The sequence below is a fragment of the Sorex araneus genome, chromosome 1 (genome assembly GCF_027595985.1).
Source record: "Sorex araneus isolate mSorAra2 chromosome 1, mSorAra2.pri, whole genome shotgun sequence".
Lineage (NCBI taxonomy): Eukaryota > Metazoa > Chordata > Mammalia > Eulipotyphla > Soricidae > Sorex > Sorex araneus.
In genome coordinates this window covers 170386796-170406409 of record NC_073302.1, presented here as the reverse complement: position 1 = coordinate 170406409, position 19614 = coordinate 170386796, and the positions used below count along the sequence as shown (strand labels likewise).

Here is a 19614-nt window from a genome sequence, read left to right as displayed (position 1 = left end):
TTTCCCCCATACAAAGTTCAAGAACCCATCCCTTCACCAGTGCCCATTCTCTACCACCAGTAAACCCAGCATCTCTCCCACCCTCCCCAGTCCCATCACCCCCTCACCTCACACTGCCACTATGGCAGGGTATTCCCTTTTGATCTCTCTCTCTGATTAGGTGTTGTGGTTTGCAATAAAGGTGTTGAGTGGCCATTGGTAATCAAAATTTTTTAATTGCCAGAAAAAAAATCATTTGTAGGGAAGCTATCAACAGGAATATCTGCATTGGAAACAACAGTGTTTGGTAAAAAAGAACAGCAGTTATTTCTTTATCTAACATTTGTTACAGAAATAGAAACAGTGGGTAAGCAATTTTCAGTGAAAGAGATAAAAAGGAACGCTTTACTAACACTAACGCTTTACTAATACAGCAACACTATCAGGACAGTGTGTGAAGAGTACATTCGACTCTTCCTGTTTCAAATCATCTTTGGTCTGGTTTGAAGAAAATGAGGTCAAAGTACTATCATTACCCCACCCTCACCCCCAAAGCATGTTAACTAATTAATGCTTGTAAATCACTTGAGGCTACTTCTCATTTTGCCTGCTCCCCTTAGCCTTGGCTGCTGTCTGGGCTCTCCATGGTCTCAGCTCAGGGAATCTGGCACAGAGGAAGATCTGTAGTAGATGGAAAGGAATGAGAATCTGGCCCATAGGAAGTACAAAGTGCTGTAGAGATAGTGAAACAACGATGATAATATCTTCCTAGGCTTTACAAAATCTCGTGGAATCATGCTATGGTAGTATCTGTTTCTATTGTTATTAAAACACTCTGGATAAAGTATGTCAGTGTCGTGATCTTAAATAGTTCCCCCACCCCCCACTGGTTCTGTGCATGCTGATAAGCATACAGTCTTCAAGTTTATTTTTGCTCCTGTCATTTCATTATAATGTGACATTTGGAACATGTATAAATAGTCTCAATGATGCTATTTCAGAAAATATATATTCTTCATATTTCAGAAAAAAATATATACTTCATTTAAATCATTGAGTCTTGATTTTATAGGAATCACATATCCATTACTAGTTTCATAACTCTAAAGTTGATTGCTTAAAAGTTCATTTTTTTTTAAAGTTCATTTTGAATCCTAGCCAGGAATAGGTAAATGGAAGATCTACTTGTTTAAATGCTTGTGGTCTTATTTTTGCACAAAAATATCTTGTCTCCTAATTGAAATAAGACATATGTTCTGTTGTCATAAGGATGTGTTACTTCTTGTCAGAAATCCTTCTTGGTCATCTAGTGTGTCAAACTTGCCAGTTATTTCCTTTCAGCATGAACTAATTAGGAAATAAACTGACATTTTGGAAGATGTGATTCCGTTGTTTAATGTGTGGTGGTTTTGCCAGGGGGAACGATGCTCCTTCTCGCTCCAGATGTGGCATTATTTCCTCTCCGCTCTTCGTCACGATCTCTGGACAATTGTGCCCCCTAAGTTAGCCCAAGAGATTCTAGCAGAAGTGCTGGAGAAGACCTTGGGTTTCCTCGCCTCCAGATACACTCGGGCCCAGCCCAGGTGTGAGAGAACTCCTCAGATCAGGTAATTCAAATAGTAGAGACCATTGCTTTTCAAGAAATTTTTTCACTCCTTGGCTTAAACCAGAATGTCATTCTGAACCTCATGACATAACTCCTTGCACAGTGTGTGATCTGAAAGGAAATCACATTCATTTCTCCTGAGGTATCTAAGTGGCAATATTGAAACTTGAATCAAAATAACTTTGCTTTTATTTCTTTTAAAAACTGTATATAGATTCCACTGTTTTTCTTTTTAGAGTCAAGATATAATACAATTTAGGAAATATATGTGTATATGTGATATACATGTTAATAATATCTCTGCTTACAAGGGCTAATGAGATGGAGACACAAAGACACAAAATGAAATTGAAGTTCTATCAGTGGAAGAAGCATCAGCCGTGCTATGATGAGTTTGTCCATTTGACTTTGAGAGTCCAGGCAAACAAACAATAGCATTTAGTTCAGATTTTTTTTTTAAGCATTTAAATACTGTGATTAATCTTCATTAAAAAAACTCCTTTGTATAATCATTTTTTCTCCTTTATATACAATCTAATTACTTCTTTCCTCTTTTTTTTTCTTCCATTATGTTTTACTAAAAGCCAGTTCAACAAAATGTGAAATCACAGAAAATGAAGACCAACACTCTCTGGCTATATCCAAACTATAATTCAAATACTTATTTATATTAGTTCAATTCTGTGAGCTATCGAGGTAATTGGAAACTACAAAGAAAATGTGTTTTACATGACAATAATTGGTGAAGGCATTAATTTAATAACTTTTGTCTGATATGCAGAAGAATTTTAGGTATACACATTCAGGTATCTTTTTGGAGGAGGCTACAGAGAGCAGAGGCTTGTGTGTGTGGGTCAGGGAGGTGCAGTAGGAGTCATTTCCTGATCATGTTCATGTAAAACACGTTGAATTTGAAGGGCATTTGGGTCCTGCTTCAGTGTTTCATAAACATGGCATTTTGAACAGGCTGTTTTGAATTACTGACCAAGCATTAAAAAAAATATCCTGAACAATGGATGGAAAATTTGTTTTGAGAGCAAAAGATACCTTCAGTCTTTTTCTTAAATGATGCAAATCACTTTTGATGATGAGGTGGCAAGTTATTATGAGATGTTTAGGAAATCAGTTTTACTATTTGTCATGAAATAGAAATTATATTTAATTAATTGACTGTACATAATTTATTTAATTCATTGACAAACCAAGTTTTCATTTTTTATATAGTCACATCAAAATGAAAACATTGTGCAAAGTTTAAATTATTTCTTGTTTTTTTATGTAAATAAATATTTTAATTTTAATGATTAATGCTTAATCACTGGTGTTGTGGAAATAAAATTATGAGTGTGCATGTATGTTTTGTTTATGAATCCATATGCCTTAGATCTGTAGTTGTTTAGTGTAAATGAATACAAATAACAATTAAACTTGTTAAAGGTTATTACTAATTCTGTGGCAGATCCAACTGTCATATAATGAAGTACACATAGAAGTTATACATATTATTGTATATAAAATCCATTATATATACAGATATCATTTGTAAAGATACTTAAATTTATTCGATTCCTTATCTCATCAGTTTCTATCCTCTATTTTTTCAACATTGAATTTAGAAGAAACAACCAAAAGATTAATCAAATTATGAATTATTTGTATACCAAATAAAAAGGAAACACTATTTTAAGGATAAGTAATATAGCTTGTTTTCCACAAGTTTATTTAATATTGAAAATATTGGACACTCTAAGTTTCTGTACTTTTGGTAGCACTTTTTTTCTCATTTTACTGAGAAATCTTGTAGCTTTCTTAATTTAACTTTTTAAATTATGGTAACACTGGACTGTAAGGGTGGAAAATGTGCATATATCTTAGGGGTACAACACCACCATACTATTCTTTTTAATAACCTGGATGAAAATTGTTCTGCTATTAGTTTTTCACCTATCATATATATGTCAAAACTTTTTTATAATTTGACTTTTCTTTTGCTGAAAGCAATTTCAAGGAAAGTTTTGAGCTCATAAACAGTATTTTAATGCAACTCTTTTAAAATTTGTTTCACTATTATAGTCCTTCTTCATTCCTAAAGACAATAGTAGTGTGGGTCATTTAAAATCTGGAAAGCACAAATCTATTTTTGATGCACTCTAGCTCCCTAGCTCTGGTATCTGGTCTGAGATTTCTAGTTGTTTTTTTTAATATGCTCATTCTAAGAAATATAGATGATGATGTATGTAGCAAGCAGAAAAACTTGTTTTAATATGGTTTTCCTTTTTTTTTTTAATAGACTTGATATCACAACTATTTTAATTTGCACGGAGAATATGTTATGGTCAATTTGCACATCTGTACAGAAACTTTTGAATCCTCATGAGTACATAGATGATAAAATTTTTAAAATTCATACCCATTGTAATAATCTGTCTACCACATTGGTCATTTTAACTTCACCATTAACTGAATTGTATCAGTAAGTACCAACTATCTTTTCTTTTTCAGTTACTATGACATGAAATAATGTGATTTTTAAAAGTTATTTTCATATCACTTACTGGATTGTGAGAAGCAGAAATTTAAATTTTTTTCAAGTGCATTTTAATACAAGTTGAGCCATAAAAAAAATAAAAATAAAAAATAAAACACTGCATCCCAAGCGATAGTACAACTGCTATAGCATTTGCCGTGCATGCGGCTTACCCGGGTTAGATCTCTGGCATCCCGAACGGTCCCCTGAGCACCACCAGGAATATTTCCTGAGTGCAGTGCCAGGAGTAACCCCTGAACATCGTCCGGTGTGACCCAAAAAGCAAAAAAAAAGAAACAAAACAAAACAAACAAACAAAAGCAATTAAATTCTAAGTCATATCTTCCCTATTGCTTACTCCTATTTAGTTAAGGTACTAAGAAAATTAAGAATATTTTATTATTTGTGCTAAATTGATCAAATTACACTAATGGATCTGTTATTTCAGACTTAGCTTGAAACTATGAAAAAGTAAATTATACCTACTGATTCTTTGCTCTTTAATTTCTTTTAGTTCTAAATTTTATATAATGTGATTCTTCTAACACAAACTAAAATTGAAACTAAACTAAAATATGTCCAAAACTGGATGAGATCTAGTGGTTTTCTTACTGTTAATTTGCTCTAGAGTTGCACTTCTAGGTTTTAAAATCTCAGCTAGTAAAGATAAGTGGAAATATGAATAAGCAATTACATTTTTAAATATTAAATTATTTTACTTATCTAAATAAATAAGATTTTGGCAAATTCAGCATTTTTGGCCATTTTTTTCTGGTTTATTTCTGGTATGTTTGATTCTAATCACTGTTATAGAAGGGGTTGGAATAGATTTTAGAATGAAACAATACAATTAAAAAAAATTCTCTACCAAGTATGGTGTTGGATCATTGTATGACTAAGACCTGATCATAAACAGCTTTGTAACTATGCATCTCATGGTGATTCAATTAAAAAAATAAAAAATAAAAAAATTCTCCACTAAAATAGTAATTTCATCTTGAAAGACTAGGCACATTTATAGTTTCTTGGGTAGTATAAATTATATACATATATATCAAATTATATACATATATACATATGCATATATTTCTCTTTTTTAGGATAAATTAGGTTAAGTATTTTTCCTATAATATTCTTGAAAAGACAATGTATAAATCATGATTATCAGCAAATTTTGAGATCTTTGTGTTAGAAATTCTAAGAGTAGTTAACAACTTTGCAATTTCCCTATAATTTTCACCCACTTTTTGACTTTAAACAGATCCATTGTTTACAGGTTATTCCTTCTGGCAACCCTATGTTGAAGACTAATTTTAGAAATGGAGAATTCTTTCAGAAAGGGGATGAAACAGAGAAAATTGCCATAAGTTTGAGATTATATGCACAATGGTTCATAATCATAAAAAACTCAAGGTCTGAAGCCCTTAATAAATCCTAGTAAACTAAACTGATTTACCATAGATGAAAAATCTTGCTATGCTCTTAGTTCAGTGGGTCATTTCATCTAAGAGGAAGGCCCTGTGAAAATCAAGAACAAAGTTGACAAATTTCATGGATTGGTCATGGTGAGCAATATTGAATTTCATGGTTTGTCACAGATGAATAGAAAAATTTTAACCCCCCAATGCATTTGTAAAATAAATAATTATCAAAGTTTGCATATTTAAATAATAATAATGTAACATACATTCATTATTATTAACCTCTGCCCTTTTGATACGTTTTTAACAACTATGTAAACACTCAACTTTCTGTGATTTGTGCACTTAGATGTTGCTCTGTAACCTCATTCAACAAATTTAAACTGCTAATTTCAACCAGCATTTGCAGAAGATATTTTATACTAACACTGCCTGTTATTTTTCACAATAAAACACAGTTGTTATCTTGCTTTGAAGCATGAACAAAAATCTAGATACACTTGCTTTGTTTCCTTTTTTTCACACCTGGCAGTGCTCTGGCTCTGTACTCGGGGATCCCTCCTCGCTGTGCTTGGGATAATATGGTGTTCAGGGGATTAAACCCAGGTTGGCTGCATAGAGTAAGCACCTTGCCTGCTATACTCTCTCTCTCCAGCCTCTGTACTTTCATTCTTTAAAAATATTCCTAGGCTTTTTAAAATGTTTACAAATATCCACCCGTGCTACAGGACAGTGCTCTTCTCCAACTAGGGAGTTAAAAACATCAAAAAAGCAAAATATAAACATTTGGTGTGGCAAGAACACTATTGACTTATTTAGCTTCTGATCACACCCAGAATATTTAGCTTCATTTCACAAGAGTTGCTATATTAGTAGTAATAAAAAGAGGAAGGGGTATGTTTATCTCACATTTAAAAAAAATTCAACTGAGTGTTTAAGGAATGGTTAAACAGTAACAATCAGCTATTGGTAGCTTTGGATTTTTTATCAAATAAACCTGATATTTGTCACTCCATATGTTATGCCTTTATAGAGGCTAACTGCCTTTTTTTCCAGGTAGTTCTGACAGATAAACTGAAGCTATTTTTCTTTTAAGCTTAGCAAAGGACCACTAAATCCCAAGGCAGGAGTACATGATCTTAAAATCTTTTCAGGAAGAATGAAACCAGTTTGCAAAAACCCCCAAAACTTCTTTGTAAATGTCTGCTAGAATGTTGTAAACGCGGTACTTTTGGTTTGTCCTCCAGGGAGAGTTCTGCGGGCACATAAAATATTCACCGTGTATTTTTCAAAATGGTTATAGCTTATACTTCTTTCATAAAGGAGGTTAAGCTGCATGTTCCAATGCTGACTCAACACATGTATACACACACACACACACACACACACACACAATGAATTCAAAGTTGTATTTTACTAGCATAGATGTGTTGGCTTTAATTTGCTCATAAAGAAGTAAAAAATTAATTCATAGAATTTTAGGTAAATGCAGTTTGTTTCACTCCAGCAAATGGTGCATACCTATACTGTATAAGAAAACACAATGGAAATAGCCGTCAGTGAGATGAAAAATCTCTTCTCAAGTACTAGAAGAACGTCTGATAAAATGCTATGAGGTCGTATAAAGCCTCCTAGACATAGGTGCTTTTTGAAATGCTGTCCCTGTTTCCATTTTCACAGCATTTAACAACATGGAGGAAGGAATTTCATTACAAATGCTGACACTACAGGGAGAGGTGCAGTCATCAGAAGTAGAAGAGAATGTTGGTCAGTACACCAAGAAAAGCAGATATTTCTTAGGGTTTTCCTGGTGTCACTCAGATATGACTTTTGAATCACAACATTACAAGGGATTTCCTTGCTGTGTCTGTCATTCAGTTGCAAACTACTTGGACGTCTTTTGAAGTTTCTCTCATAGACTGTTGTGGTTTTGCTTTCTAAATTTAAAGTGATTTCATTGCTCCTTATAAACTCAACATTTTAGACTAAAACTTTGCTTTCATACCTCAAGAATGTCTGGCAATGGGGCCGGAGCGATAGCACAGCGGGTGGGCGTTTGCCTTGCACGGGGCCGAACCGGGTTCGATCCCCGGCATCCCATATGGTCCCCCAAGCACCGCCAGGAGTAATTCCTGAGTGTAAAGCCAGGAGTAACCCCCGAGCATCGCTGGGTTGTGACCCAAAAAGAAAAAAAAAAAAAGAATGTCTGGCACTTTGGGAAACAAACAGTAAGGTAGTTCCTTAAGATGTTAAGCATAGAAACTGCTTCTATGTGAAGTCTTAAACATATGATCAAATGATGCAGCCATTTTACTGTCAGGTCTAAGGCCTCCTGCCCCAAATAAACCACACGTCTTTGTGAAAATATGTGCACAAATGTCCACAAGCAGCATTTTTCGTAATAGCACAAAAGTAAAAAGAGTCTAAATTTCTATCAGCTGATGAATAAAGAAACAAAATGTTATGTATGCTTATATAGTAAAATTTAGATACCAGTAAAAATGGAATATTAGTACTGATAGTTGTTACAACAGGGATAAATATCAAAAATATCACGCTAAACGAAAAAAAAAAACAGATAGAAGAGCACACATGACATGATTTTATTAGCAATGTCCAGAATAGGCAAATCCATATAAACAAAAAATAGATTGTGATTTACAGGGGATGAGAGAGGCAAAATTAGGCAGTACTGCTAATGGGTAACATTTGAGGTTATGAAAATGGTCTCAAATTGCATAGTATTTACACAAGTTTGAGTGTAGTAGAAACTGGTTACATACTTGAAAATGGATACATTTTATGATTTGTGAATTATATCAGTAAAGCTATTATAAAAATGAAGAGAGGCCAGAAAGGTAGTACAGAATTGAGGCACTTACCTTGCACACTGCTGACCCCAGTTTGATACTGGGCACTGCATACGATCCATTGATCCCTCTGCACGGAACCAGAAGCAAGCCCTGAACATGACTGGATGGTGCCCTACCCCCGCCCCTCCCACCAATGATCAGACTGTAGGAGAATAAGTATTTAAAATGTAAGAGAAATGAGTATCTAGCAAATTATCCAGAAAGTGAAGCTACTTGTCTTGGTATTTCTTTTAAATTAAATGACTTCCTATATGAGGGCTGCAGATGTCATTCATCCTTCTATGTGTAAGGCCCTGGGTTTGAGTTCTGACATATCACAGTACTCCAAGCATTGCCAGGAGTAGCTACTTAGTACAGCCAAAGTGTGACTCCCAAACCAAACCAACCAAATAAATTATTCCCTTTGTTTCTTTAATGTAAACATTTGTTTTGGTTTAGGTTTAAGGCCATAACCAATAATATTCAGAGCTTACTCCGGGCGCTGTACTCAGGGATCAGTCCCAGGGCACTCCATGACCCTATGTGGTGCTGGGGATTAAATGTTCCAAGTATAAGGCAAATGCTTGCCTTTTATTCTGTACTATCTAGCCAGCTCTTGTAAATATTCCACTTAAGGGACTTATCTCAAGTGTTATTTCAATCATTCAGTTTCAAATTAATTCTAGTTTTTTCCCAAATCGTTCTTGTCTTGGTATTTTACTCATTGAGCACCTACAATGTCTCAGACACTATGACAGGCATAGATGATACAAGACATCTGACCTGACTTCTCTATCACCATGGAACTTAGACCTTGAGTTGTCTGTCCTGAGTCCATTATGTAGGTTTATATGAGTCACATCTTATTTTGGGACTTGGTTTCTCTGGGATGACAGTCTAAAGCACAGGGCACAGGAGAAGCCTAAGGCCTAGTTGACGCTTGTTAACATTTGAGTTGTTTTCATTTGGATATGGATAAAAAGGAGAGCAGCATGATTATAGATAAGGAACCAATAGAGACCCCACCTAGAGTTAAATATCAGTGTAGGGAATGTGGACAGGAGTATGAATGAATTAATGTTGAGTAAGGCAAGAAATTTCACCATTTTTTTTCCTTTAGCAGACTCATTTTATTTCTGTCTGCTAATTTTGGAGAATTAAGAAGTATATTATTTCAATCTATAAGAAATTGTTTTTAAAGGATTATTTAAATGCACTATATCAAAATTATTTTGAAAATATAATTCTGTGGCTCTTAGAATTGTATTTTACACTCTCCAATGAATTATTTAGAGTGTCCTCTTTTTTAACTGTATATCAAAACATCATTAGAGGTTATCTAATAGCTAGCTCATCATTCCATTCCCCTTTTGAGGTTTGTGGGCCAATTTTCACCCTGTTAAACTCTCCAGAATAATGAAACTAATTTGGGATCTTGCTGTGGAATTAAATGCTCGTACAGATCCCACACCCTCTGAGACCATAAACATCTGCCATAACATTTCTTATAGCCAAATAACCTTACTATTACCAGCATCAGTGCCTGTGGAGAGAGGGAATGTAGGTACACACAGAAGTGTTCTGGGAAGTGTTGTGTTGCCATTGATTTGTACTCTAAGAAATTTGTACTCTAAGAAAGAAAGCACATTTTGTTATTATTAGATCCTCTATTACTTTTTCCAAATATTGGGGATTAAACTGAAACTAGGCAACCATTTAGAATATTAGAGATTCCATGTTGGTTTTGAATTTAAGACAAGTGTTTGCCATTGTTATATTTTTAATGCCTTGCATACTATTAAGTCCTTTGGCTACATTATCTCAACCATACCCTGCCCTTGTGAAGTGATTATTATTATTATTATTATTATTATTATTATTATTATTATTTTTGCTTTTTGGGTCACACCTGGCGATGCACAGGGGTTACTCCTGGCTCTGCACTCAGGAATTACCCCTGGCCGTGCTCAGGGGACCATATGGGATGCTGGGATTTGAACCTGGGTCGGCCGCATGCAAGGCAAACGCCCTACCCGCTGTGCTATCTCTCCAGCCCCTATTATTATTATTATTATTATTATTATTATTATTATTATTATTATTATTATTATTATTGATTCTTTGGAGGTAGAGGTTTGTGTCACACTTGCTCTCAGGGGTTATTCTGTACTCAGTATTTGAGTGACCCCTTGTAGTCCTCAGGGGACCATATATGGTGCCAGGGATTCAAACCAGGTCACAGTTGATATAGTGGCATATAATGCAAATGCCTTGTCTCCTATACTGTCTGACTCCAGTGATTATAATTATCATCCCATTTTACAAATGAAAATAGATAAAGCTAGATTTATTGCCAGGGAACATTACACATCAAATGAAAAGCACACATAAGAGAAAAACCAAGCCTGCCTGGCTTCAGAACTACTGCCTATAAGTGATTTTCAGTGATTCCCCCTTGGGCCATGGACCAGACAGCAAATAAGCAAGATTGCAAAAGGGTTGGAAGGTAGACTTAAGTCCTGAGGAGAATTAAAGCAGAATAGAGAGAAATGAGGTGATGAGAAGAAGCATACTTTAGACAGAGTGGTCAGATAAAGGCTTTTAGAGGAGGTTGTAAGATTCATCCGTTGATGGAGCTAGTTGAATTTGACAAAGACATTCTGTTATAAAGAGAGTTTTCATTCTTGGAGAAATAAGTTGCTGCACAGAAGTGATTGAATAGGGATTCATGCAAAGAACTAAAAGCAGTAGGTGGAAAAGTGATTCTAGTTAATGAAAAACAGCCTGCAGTCATACCTACGTTCATACAACTTCGGGCCAAAGGATCTATTTGTACAGATGATAAGACACCTTGCATGTGGTCCTTCCTGGTTCAATCTCTTGCACTGCATATAGGTGCCCAAGCACCTCCAGGGGTCACTGTTGAGCAAAGAGTCAGGAGTAGCCCCTGAGCAGTACCAGCTGTGGCCTCCAAACCCAATGCCCCTTACAAAAAGGATTTCATCTATTGTTCCATCCTTTCTCCCCAAGTCTTTCACTTCCTCTAAGATTGCCTTTCTCTATTATTCTTACTGTATCCTCATATTAAACACCTTTTCCTCTGCCTGGCTTGCTTCCTATTGCATGGCATAATTACTCCTCTAGTCTCTCTACTTAGACTCAGGAAACTCTTGGAGAAGCTCATACAGCTTCCTCTGACTTTCCAGTTTTCTGGACAACTCCCTTTTATCCTTTTCCACTCAGGCCAAGCCTCCATTTTTTTTTTTTTTAACCTCTCACAGTCTTGCCTGTTTGTCCTCTGTAGACTTGCAAGGAATGACACCTTATTTTTATCAAAGAAAGTGTTGAAGATACATAGTCAGGGGAAGGCCTGTTGATAATGATTTTCATTCACCTTTGATTCCAGCTAACACTTTTTTTTTTTAAATTCTTTTATTAATTCACCATGTGGAAAGTTACAAAGCGTTCAGGTTAAAGTCTCAGTTATACAATGCTCAAACACCCATCCCTTCACCAGTGCACATATTCCACCACCAAGAATCACGATATACCTCCCCCCTTCCCCCCACCTCCCCAGCCCCCCACTCCGCATGTGTAACTGGTAAATTTCACTTTACTTTCACTTTACTTTGATTACATTCAATATTTAAACAAAAAAAAATCACTATTATTGATTTGGAGTTTCTCCCTCCTAAAGTCGATCTGCTGAAAAGAAAGCATTTGGTAATTTGTTTTCCATTGCTGAGAATGAAGAGATATGAGGTCAGGAGGCTGCACTAGCAGCAGCATAGTTTTGGATTTCTGTATTTTAGTATTTTAGTAACTAAGTCCAGAGAAATGTCTGCCAGGAATCGCAACATTGTAAGCTTGTACCTCTCAGCTACTTTATATTCCACATATGAGTGTGATCTTTCTATGTCTGTCTCTTTCTTTCTGACTCATTTCACTCAGCATGATACTTTCCATGTTGATCCACTTATATGCTAATTTCATGACTTCATGTTTTCTGACAGCTACGTAGTATTCCATTGTGTAAATATACCAGAGTTTCTTTAGCCAATCATCTGTTTTCGGGCACTCTGGTTTTTTCCATATTGTGCAAGCCTCCATTTTATCCCATTATTTGTCAGCAAACCTCTGTGCCCATTATTCTCTGTAAAAACCCTTGACTATCATGAATGCATTTCTCATCCCTTTACTTTAAATAATATTTTTCTTTTCCTCCCTTCCTTCCCTCTCTCCCTCCCTCCCTCCCTCCCTCCCTCCCTTCCTTCCTTCCTTCCTCCCTCCCTCCCTCCCTCCCTTCCTTCCTTCCTCCCTCCCTCCCTCCCTCCCTCCCTCCCTTCCTTCCTTCCTCCCTCCCTCCCTCCCTCCCTCCCTCCCTCCCTCCCTTCCTTCCTCCCTCCCTCCCTCCCTCCCTCCCTCCCTCCCTTCCTTCCTTCCTTCCTTCCTTCCTTCCTTCCTTCCTTCCATTCTTCCTTTCTTTTTTTTTTTCTTTGACATATCAGGTCCTTGAGCTCCATTTCCCGCATTCCATTCTCAATAATTATCTTGGTTCCAGGGCTGGGAAGATAGTACAGGAAATAAAGTGCTTGTCTTGCATGCTGCCAATCTCTGTTCAATCCCTGGCACCAGGTCAGGTCCCGTGAGCATCACTAGGGGCCACTCCTGAGCACAGAGCCAGGAATAGTTTGAGAAGGCACCTTCAGGTGTGGCCCAAACTCCACCTCCCTCCAAGAATTGTTTTAATCCCTAGTCACCCCTACATTTTTATTGGTAGTCACTGTATCTTTTCACAGGCAAAGCAAATCTTTCATCTGAGCTCTTGATAACATTTACCTCTTACTCTGTGACTTTGGTTTTTTAATTTTTTTTTCTTTTTGGGTCACACCTGGTGATGCACAGGGATCACTCCTGGTTCTTCACTCAGGAATTACCCCTGGCAGGGCTCAGGGGACCATATGGAATGCTGGGAATCGAACCCGGGTCGGCCGCGTGCAAGGCAAATGCCCTACACGCTGTGCTATCGCTCCAACTCCGGTTTTTTAAATATTTTTTTTATTGCTTTGGATTCTATCCTTGTCTCATCTACATTAAATGAAAATTTTTCCTTACTATTGTACTTCTCTCCTAAAGCATAAACTGTGCCCATTGCCTCCATCTTTATACCTACCATTCACTCAATACTCTGCTGCTGCTTCATCAAGCTAAACATTAGGGATTAGGTCATTCTTGCATAGCCAATCCATAATTATAATTTTTGTCACTCCACTCACTTGCACTGCAACTTTTGGCACTATTGACAACTTCTCTGTCCTTGGCTTCCCTAATGTTACTTTTTTTCCTAACGCTTTGCTTACTTTTGATTGTTCTTTCCTGACTTAATTCACTTCTTTTTTCTCACCTCATCTTTATTATATGAGTGTTCTAGAGTTCTCTCCTTGATCCTCTTGTCAGCTTAAATTTGGAGGATGAAAGGAAATTAACCCATTCCTATTAATACACCGTTGTTCTAATGATTTCCAAATCAATATTTTCAACCAAAATGTCTCTTGCACATGCTAGATCAGTAAATCCAAATTTTTATTTTGTTTTGGGGCCACATTAAGCAGTGTTCAGGAATAACTCCTGCCCCTATGCTTAGGGATTATTCCTGATGAAGATCAGAGGAATATATGGGATGCCAGGGATTGAACCCAGGTCAGCTGCATGCAAAGGAAGAGACTTATGTGCTGTACTCTGTACTCTCTCCAGCTTCAGTAAACCCAAATCTTTATTGGATGCTTTTCCTTGCAAGTATTTCAAATAGTTGCAGCTCCCTTTATATGCGTATGTTGAGTTTAATAGAGACACACACACATATGCACATAGAAAACTAAGTAAAAACTTTTGTGTCATCCTGACTTCTTTTTCTTTAACCCATCTCTCTTCTCACTCTTCCCGTCATAAGATCTCTAACTTCATGTCATTTGAGGTTAGAGATGTTTGAATATGAGTACTATTAAGTTAATTAATTTAAAAATATGTGTTCTTTACTATTTCCTCTGGTTTTGACCTTAATACATTGTTTTCTTCTGCTAGTGGGTTTCAATCCAGTTTCATCTCTCCAGTCTTGATACTCTTTAATTTACTATCCTTATTGGTGCTCTAGTTCTTCTTTCTAAAATCCAAATTTATTGGAGAGATAGCACAGTGGGTAGGGCGTTTGCCTTGCATGCAGCCGACCTGGGTTTGATTCCTCTGTCCCTCTCGGAGAGCCTGGCAAGCTAGCAAGAGTATCCCGCCCACAGGGCAGAGCCTGGCAAGCTACCCCTGGCGTATTCGATATGCCAAAAGCAGTAACAACAAGTCTCACAATGGAGACGTTACTGGTGCCCGCTGGAGCAAACAATGGGATGAAAGTGCTACAGTGCTAAATTTACTGATGTTATATCCATATATAAATCTAAATTTGCTGATATGTTATTCCCATGCTGTAAAGTAGTTCCTCATTGCTGGTACAAAGTTCAGGATCCTTAGAAAAGTAGATCTGGTTATCCTAGCTATTGTTTTATTCAGAAGCTTAGTGAGAAAAATGGTTTCCAAACAGAATATGATATATTAATAGCCTGGAAAATGTCTGGACATATTTAATGAGTAGAAGGTCTATTCAATAATACAAACAGAGACAAATCAAATTTAATAGATGTGAAGGTATGGGAAGGATGTGGAATGAAGACGGAACAGTGTTCAAAGTAAAATTTCTTCTTTCAAACATATTATTTAAAAGATGCTATTTTCCTTGTGGGCTGGAGTGATAGCACAGCGGTTGGGCTTCCGCCTTTCACTTGGCCAACCCGTGTTCGATTCCTCCACCCCTCTCAGAGAGCCTGGCAAGCTACTGAGAGTATGGAGCCCGCATGGCAGAGCCTGGCAAGCTACCTGTGCATATTGGATATGCCAAAAACAGAAACAGTAAGTCTCTCAATGAGAGATGTTACTGGTGCCCACTCGAACAAATTTTCCTTGTACTGGGTATGAAGGAAAATAGTACTATTTCCATTGCATTTCCAAAATGTTCCCAATTGTCACTTCTAACTCTCTATAAAAAATGCATGCAAGTCCACTGCTTCTATATAATTTTTGTTAGTTAAGATAGTTATTAGAGACTTAATCTAGCAAATCCTTTTGTCTGCCTCAAGTTATATTAAACTTGGGCCAACCTAGAAAAATGTTGCAGTCACTTCTTCAGTGGTAGTTGCAGATCTGAGTTTTCTGACAAATTGTCCCAAACTTGAAATAATAATCCTATACCTACAGGAAACTTCTTTAAAAGCTTCCCATTGTCTCTTAGGACCAAACAGACTGAATTATAAATTCTTACTAATCATGTAAATCTAATTTGTAAATCTCTTTAAAGAGTGAAAGGAAGAGGTTACCTTTATGCTAACATTTGCATTAAAATGAGGTAAATATGATAAAAGATTGACATGTATTGAATCAAGATTGAAGAAGGAGCCATTGGTAATATTTACTGTACTATTACTTTACAGTTATTTTGGACCAGTGTAGGATTACATAGCTTCAGGTAGTTTAGGTTTATTGGGTTGCTCCCGTCACAGTGCTCCCATTCCTGTGTTTATTTGTAGCTTCTTTCTTAGTGTTCTGTTGACTTGTAAATAATGTTTTTCTCTTCTCCTTGAGTCCTTTGCATAGTTTATTCAGAGCAAGTCCTTTTTGTATGGACAAAGAAAGACATTTATTAATATGCCTTTGCAATTGGGATTTAATTGGCTTTCAATATTATTAATTCCCGGGCATCTGCTTTCTTGACTGTAGCCTTGGTTGCCCTCAGTTCCTAGCCCTCTAAAAGACAGGGTCCCATTGGGGGACGAGACGGACCCAGGGCAAGCGGTAAGTTATGTGCTACCCTGGCATAGAGATGGGCCTGGCCAAAGTGCCTCATTCTTAACTGTAAGTTAAGAGTCTGATCATGGACAAGTGCTGTCATGCATCTTAAAGTAATGAGGAGACTAGGACCCTGCTAGGGATGGGAAAGACTAATCTGGCCCAGGCACTGTAGTCTGAGATTGAGATGGCCCCAGGAGAGCAATTCTAAAAGTTTAATGCATCTCTTGCTATGCCCATACGAAACAATTCATATTATGAATGCTCATATGTTTGTTGGACAAGGAGAGGAGAAACACAATCATGGGATTTCATCATTGATGGGTTCTGCTGAAAAAGTATTTGTCCTAGAGAATAGGGGTTCTGCTATTGTTATTGAACCTTTTAAGCTTGAATTGTTACATTGTAGATTCCAGGCTCTGGCCCAGCCTAGTGTTTGGGATGTAGATTTCAGATGCTGCCTAGTTTGTAATTGACAAAGTAGATTTCATGTGGCAGCCCTGCCCAGTCTTTGGTATGTAAATCCGAGTGCTTTTCAGTTTTCAGCCCAAGGAAGGCTTCGGTTTTGGTTTTGTATCTTCTTTCTGGAGGCCTAAATTATTGGCCTGCAGATATAAGAGAATAATTTTGCCTCAGTGTTCTTCCTGTAAGGTGTCAATGTATTGCGCCATGAGCAAAAAGGGGGAGAGAGAGAGAGAGAGAGAGAGAGAGAAAGAGAGAGAGAGAGAGAGAGAAAGAGAGAGAGAAAGAGAGAGAGAGAGAGAGAAAGAGAGAGGGAGGGAGGGAGGGAGAGAGAGAGACATGGGGAAGGAGAAGGAGAGACTAGAGGAAGAGTAGAGTAGATCTGGAACAGAGGCTGGAACTGGGAGTAAGGGAGAAGTTTAAAGATTGAATAAACAGTAACAAATCATCAACCAGCTGGGTCCTCGTCCTTCATTCTTCACCGGCTGTCCACGGCAAGCTTTAGTTTTTTAAGACCAGTATGTAGATTTTGTTTTGTTTTGTTTTTTGCCTGTTTCCCAAGAAGTGCTTATGGGGACCGATGAATCACTCCCAGCAACTCTCCCAATGTGCAGCCCTTATTTCTTGGGCCATATGATGAGATGTTGCTTAGACTCATGGTGCTGTACTAGTGCTACACCTTACACAGCAGGGTAGGGACATGTGGTGCTAGGGACAGAATGTAAGACCTAGGGCATTTGGGCATGGACCCCAGCCTCGGAGCTATCTCCAGCACCCAATATAAGTTTTTTAAAAAATGAAGTACTAATGGTTTTTTCAGTTCTTCCAGTGAGTAAGAGTTAGCATAGAGAGGCCTTCGAGTCACCTATTAACCATGAATCTCAAGTGGATGTGAGTTTATTCACCATTCTACCATACCGTTTTTTGTAAAACCGTTAGCTTTAAAGACTAAGTAAAAGTTAAAAGTTTTGATGGTCATTCTGTATATTTAAAATCATTGTCCTTATTTTCCTTAGGATTTTTCAGCACGGCCTGGATAATTCTGCTTCACATTCTTTAAAACCATGTTTCAAACAACCATTACATTGGCTTTCATGCCTTTCACGATTCTACCCTTCTTTACTCAGGTGAGAACTCTCAAATGCTATACTCTCTATAAATATAAGACTTTTCTCAAACACCTATAGAAACTATTATAGATGAAGCTGAGTATATCTTATACGAAGCTAGTGCTTTTTATAAAACACAGGCAAGAAGCAAGCACAGAGTATTATTTTTCTTCTTTTTTGTTGTTGTTTTTTAACTTTTAGCTGAAGATTTCAAGGTACATGCCTCATAATCATTCTAATAACATAGCTTTAGAGATGTAATGAATAAATGTAAATTTGTCAAGTTCCGTTTTATTTTAGTTAATTGCCTAGCTATTTAAAAGATTGATCTATGACTGGGGGTTTGACAGCTCTCCAATTAATTATCAAAAGAAATAGCCCAACTGGATAATTCATGTAACTAACTCGGAGCCTTAGGTAAAAGTAGAGCGTGGAATAACTTTTAAAATTATGAACAGGGTCTTTCACTTTTATTATTTAATTAACAGAATTTCAATATAAGAAAAACCATTTAAAGTATGAAATGTACTTTCAGAGTAATCTGATGACATTTTGTGGCATTATGTGGAATGTCAGTCTGATCCTTTGCTGAATATATCGTTGGAACATAACTCCCCTTGTTTTCTGTGAATAGATACATCACATGTAGTTGGTAGAGATTTGTTAATCCTCATACTTTCCTAATGCATCTTGGAAATGCACAGTCAGTGACTTAACATCTAAATAGACTTACTGCATCAGTCTTGAAGAACAGCAATTCTGCCCACAAAAGCCAGTATCTATAGACACATCAAATAGTTAATGTTTCCAAATATGTGCCCCTCCCCATAGAGTTAATGGGGAATTTAAGATCATAAGGCATAGTACCTGCTGTCAGTACCTTTGTGTAGTTTGTTCATTTGTATATAAAACTTTTCTGTATCCGTGATTCATTCCTTATAATTGATTTCTTGAGATAGACTATTCTCAATACTTGTCATCATAAGACCCTGTTAGCTTGCTTATAAATGCTATTGTGTCATTGAAGAGCTTTAAAGGCACGTCTTTAATGAACACTATTATAAAAATAACATGTTGAACAATGGGGTTTTTTACAGTGTGAGTTATCTAGACTGTCACTCTGATGAGTTCCCAAACTTCTAGTATTTGTTCTCTGTGTCATTATTATTCACTTCGATCTGCTTTATTACTTTGGCTTTTTTTTGTTGTTAGTGGTGGTCGTTTAGATTTGGTCTGGGGGCCAGGTGTGCTGACCAGGTGGTCATGGTACTCCTGGCTCAGTGCTCAGGTGCTGCTCCTGGTGCTGCTCAGGAGAACATGGGCTAGGGTTGGATTCCCCACCAGAGCCAGAGATCCAACCCTGACCTCCTGTTTGCAAACATGTGCTTATCTCAGAACTATTTTTCTGGCCCCTTTGTTAACCCAGTTTTAATCTTACTTGGTATCTAGTGGGCTTATTCCTACTTCAGTGAAGCTCTATAAATAAGACTTTACTTCTCCAGGCTGGCTTAGTTCGGCCCAGCTAAAGACTTGGAAAGTCCCCGTGGAAAAGAGTTATTTTTCTGGTAGCTATTTTTTCTATTTATGTTCTTTCTCTTCTATACCTAAAGCAAGCACATAATACTTTTCTTTTTTTTCTCTGTAATATCTTAACATGAAAATCACCTGGATTTAACTATGCAGTCTAGAGTGGAAATACAATTTGGTATAAGTTCTCTGGAAGGCCATTTCAAATATATCAAAAACTCTTAAAAATATTTTTGTCCCTTTT

At 36.9% G+C, this 19614-nt stretch overlaps 1 protein-coding gene across 2 annotated transcripts in view; it reads left to right on the top strand.

Moving 5' to 3' along the window:
• KIAA0825 (KIAA0825 ortholog) overlaps window positions 1-19614 on the top strand; it is a 425985-nt gene that overhangs the window by 144199 nt on the left and 262172 nt on the right. For both annotated transcript variants that reach the window (XM_055133965.1, XM_055133956.1), the window contains 3 exons: window positions 1396-1586; window positions 3876-4058; window positions 17751-17861. In XM_055133965.1, the coding sequence (XP_054989940.1) occupies window positions 1396-1586; window positions 3876-4058; window positions 17751-17861 (485 nt within the window). The remainder of the gene's footprint in view (window positions 1-1395; window positions 1587-3875; window positions 4059-17750; window positions 17862-19614) is intronic.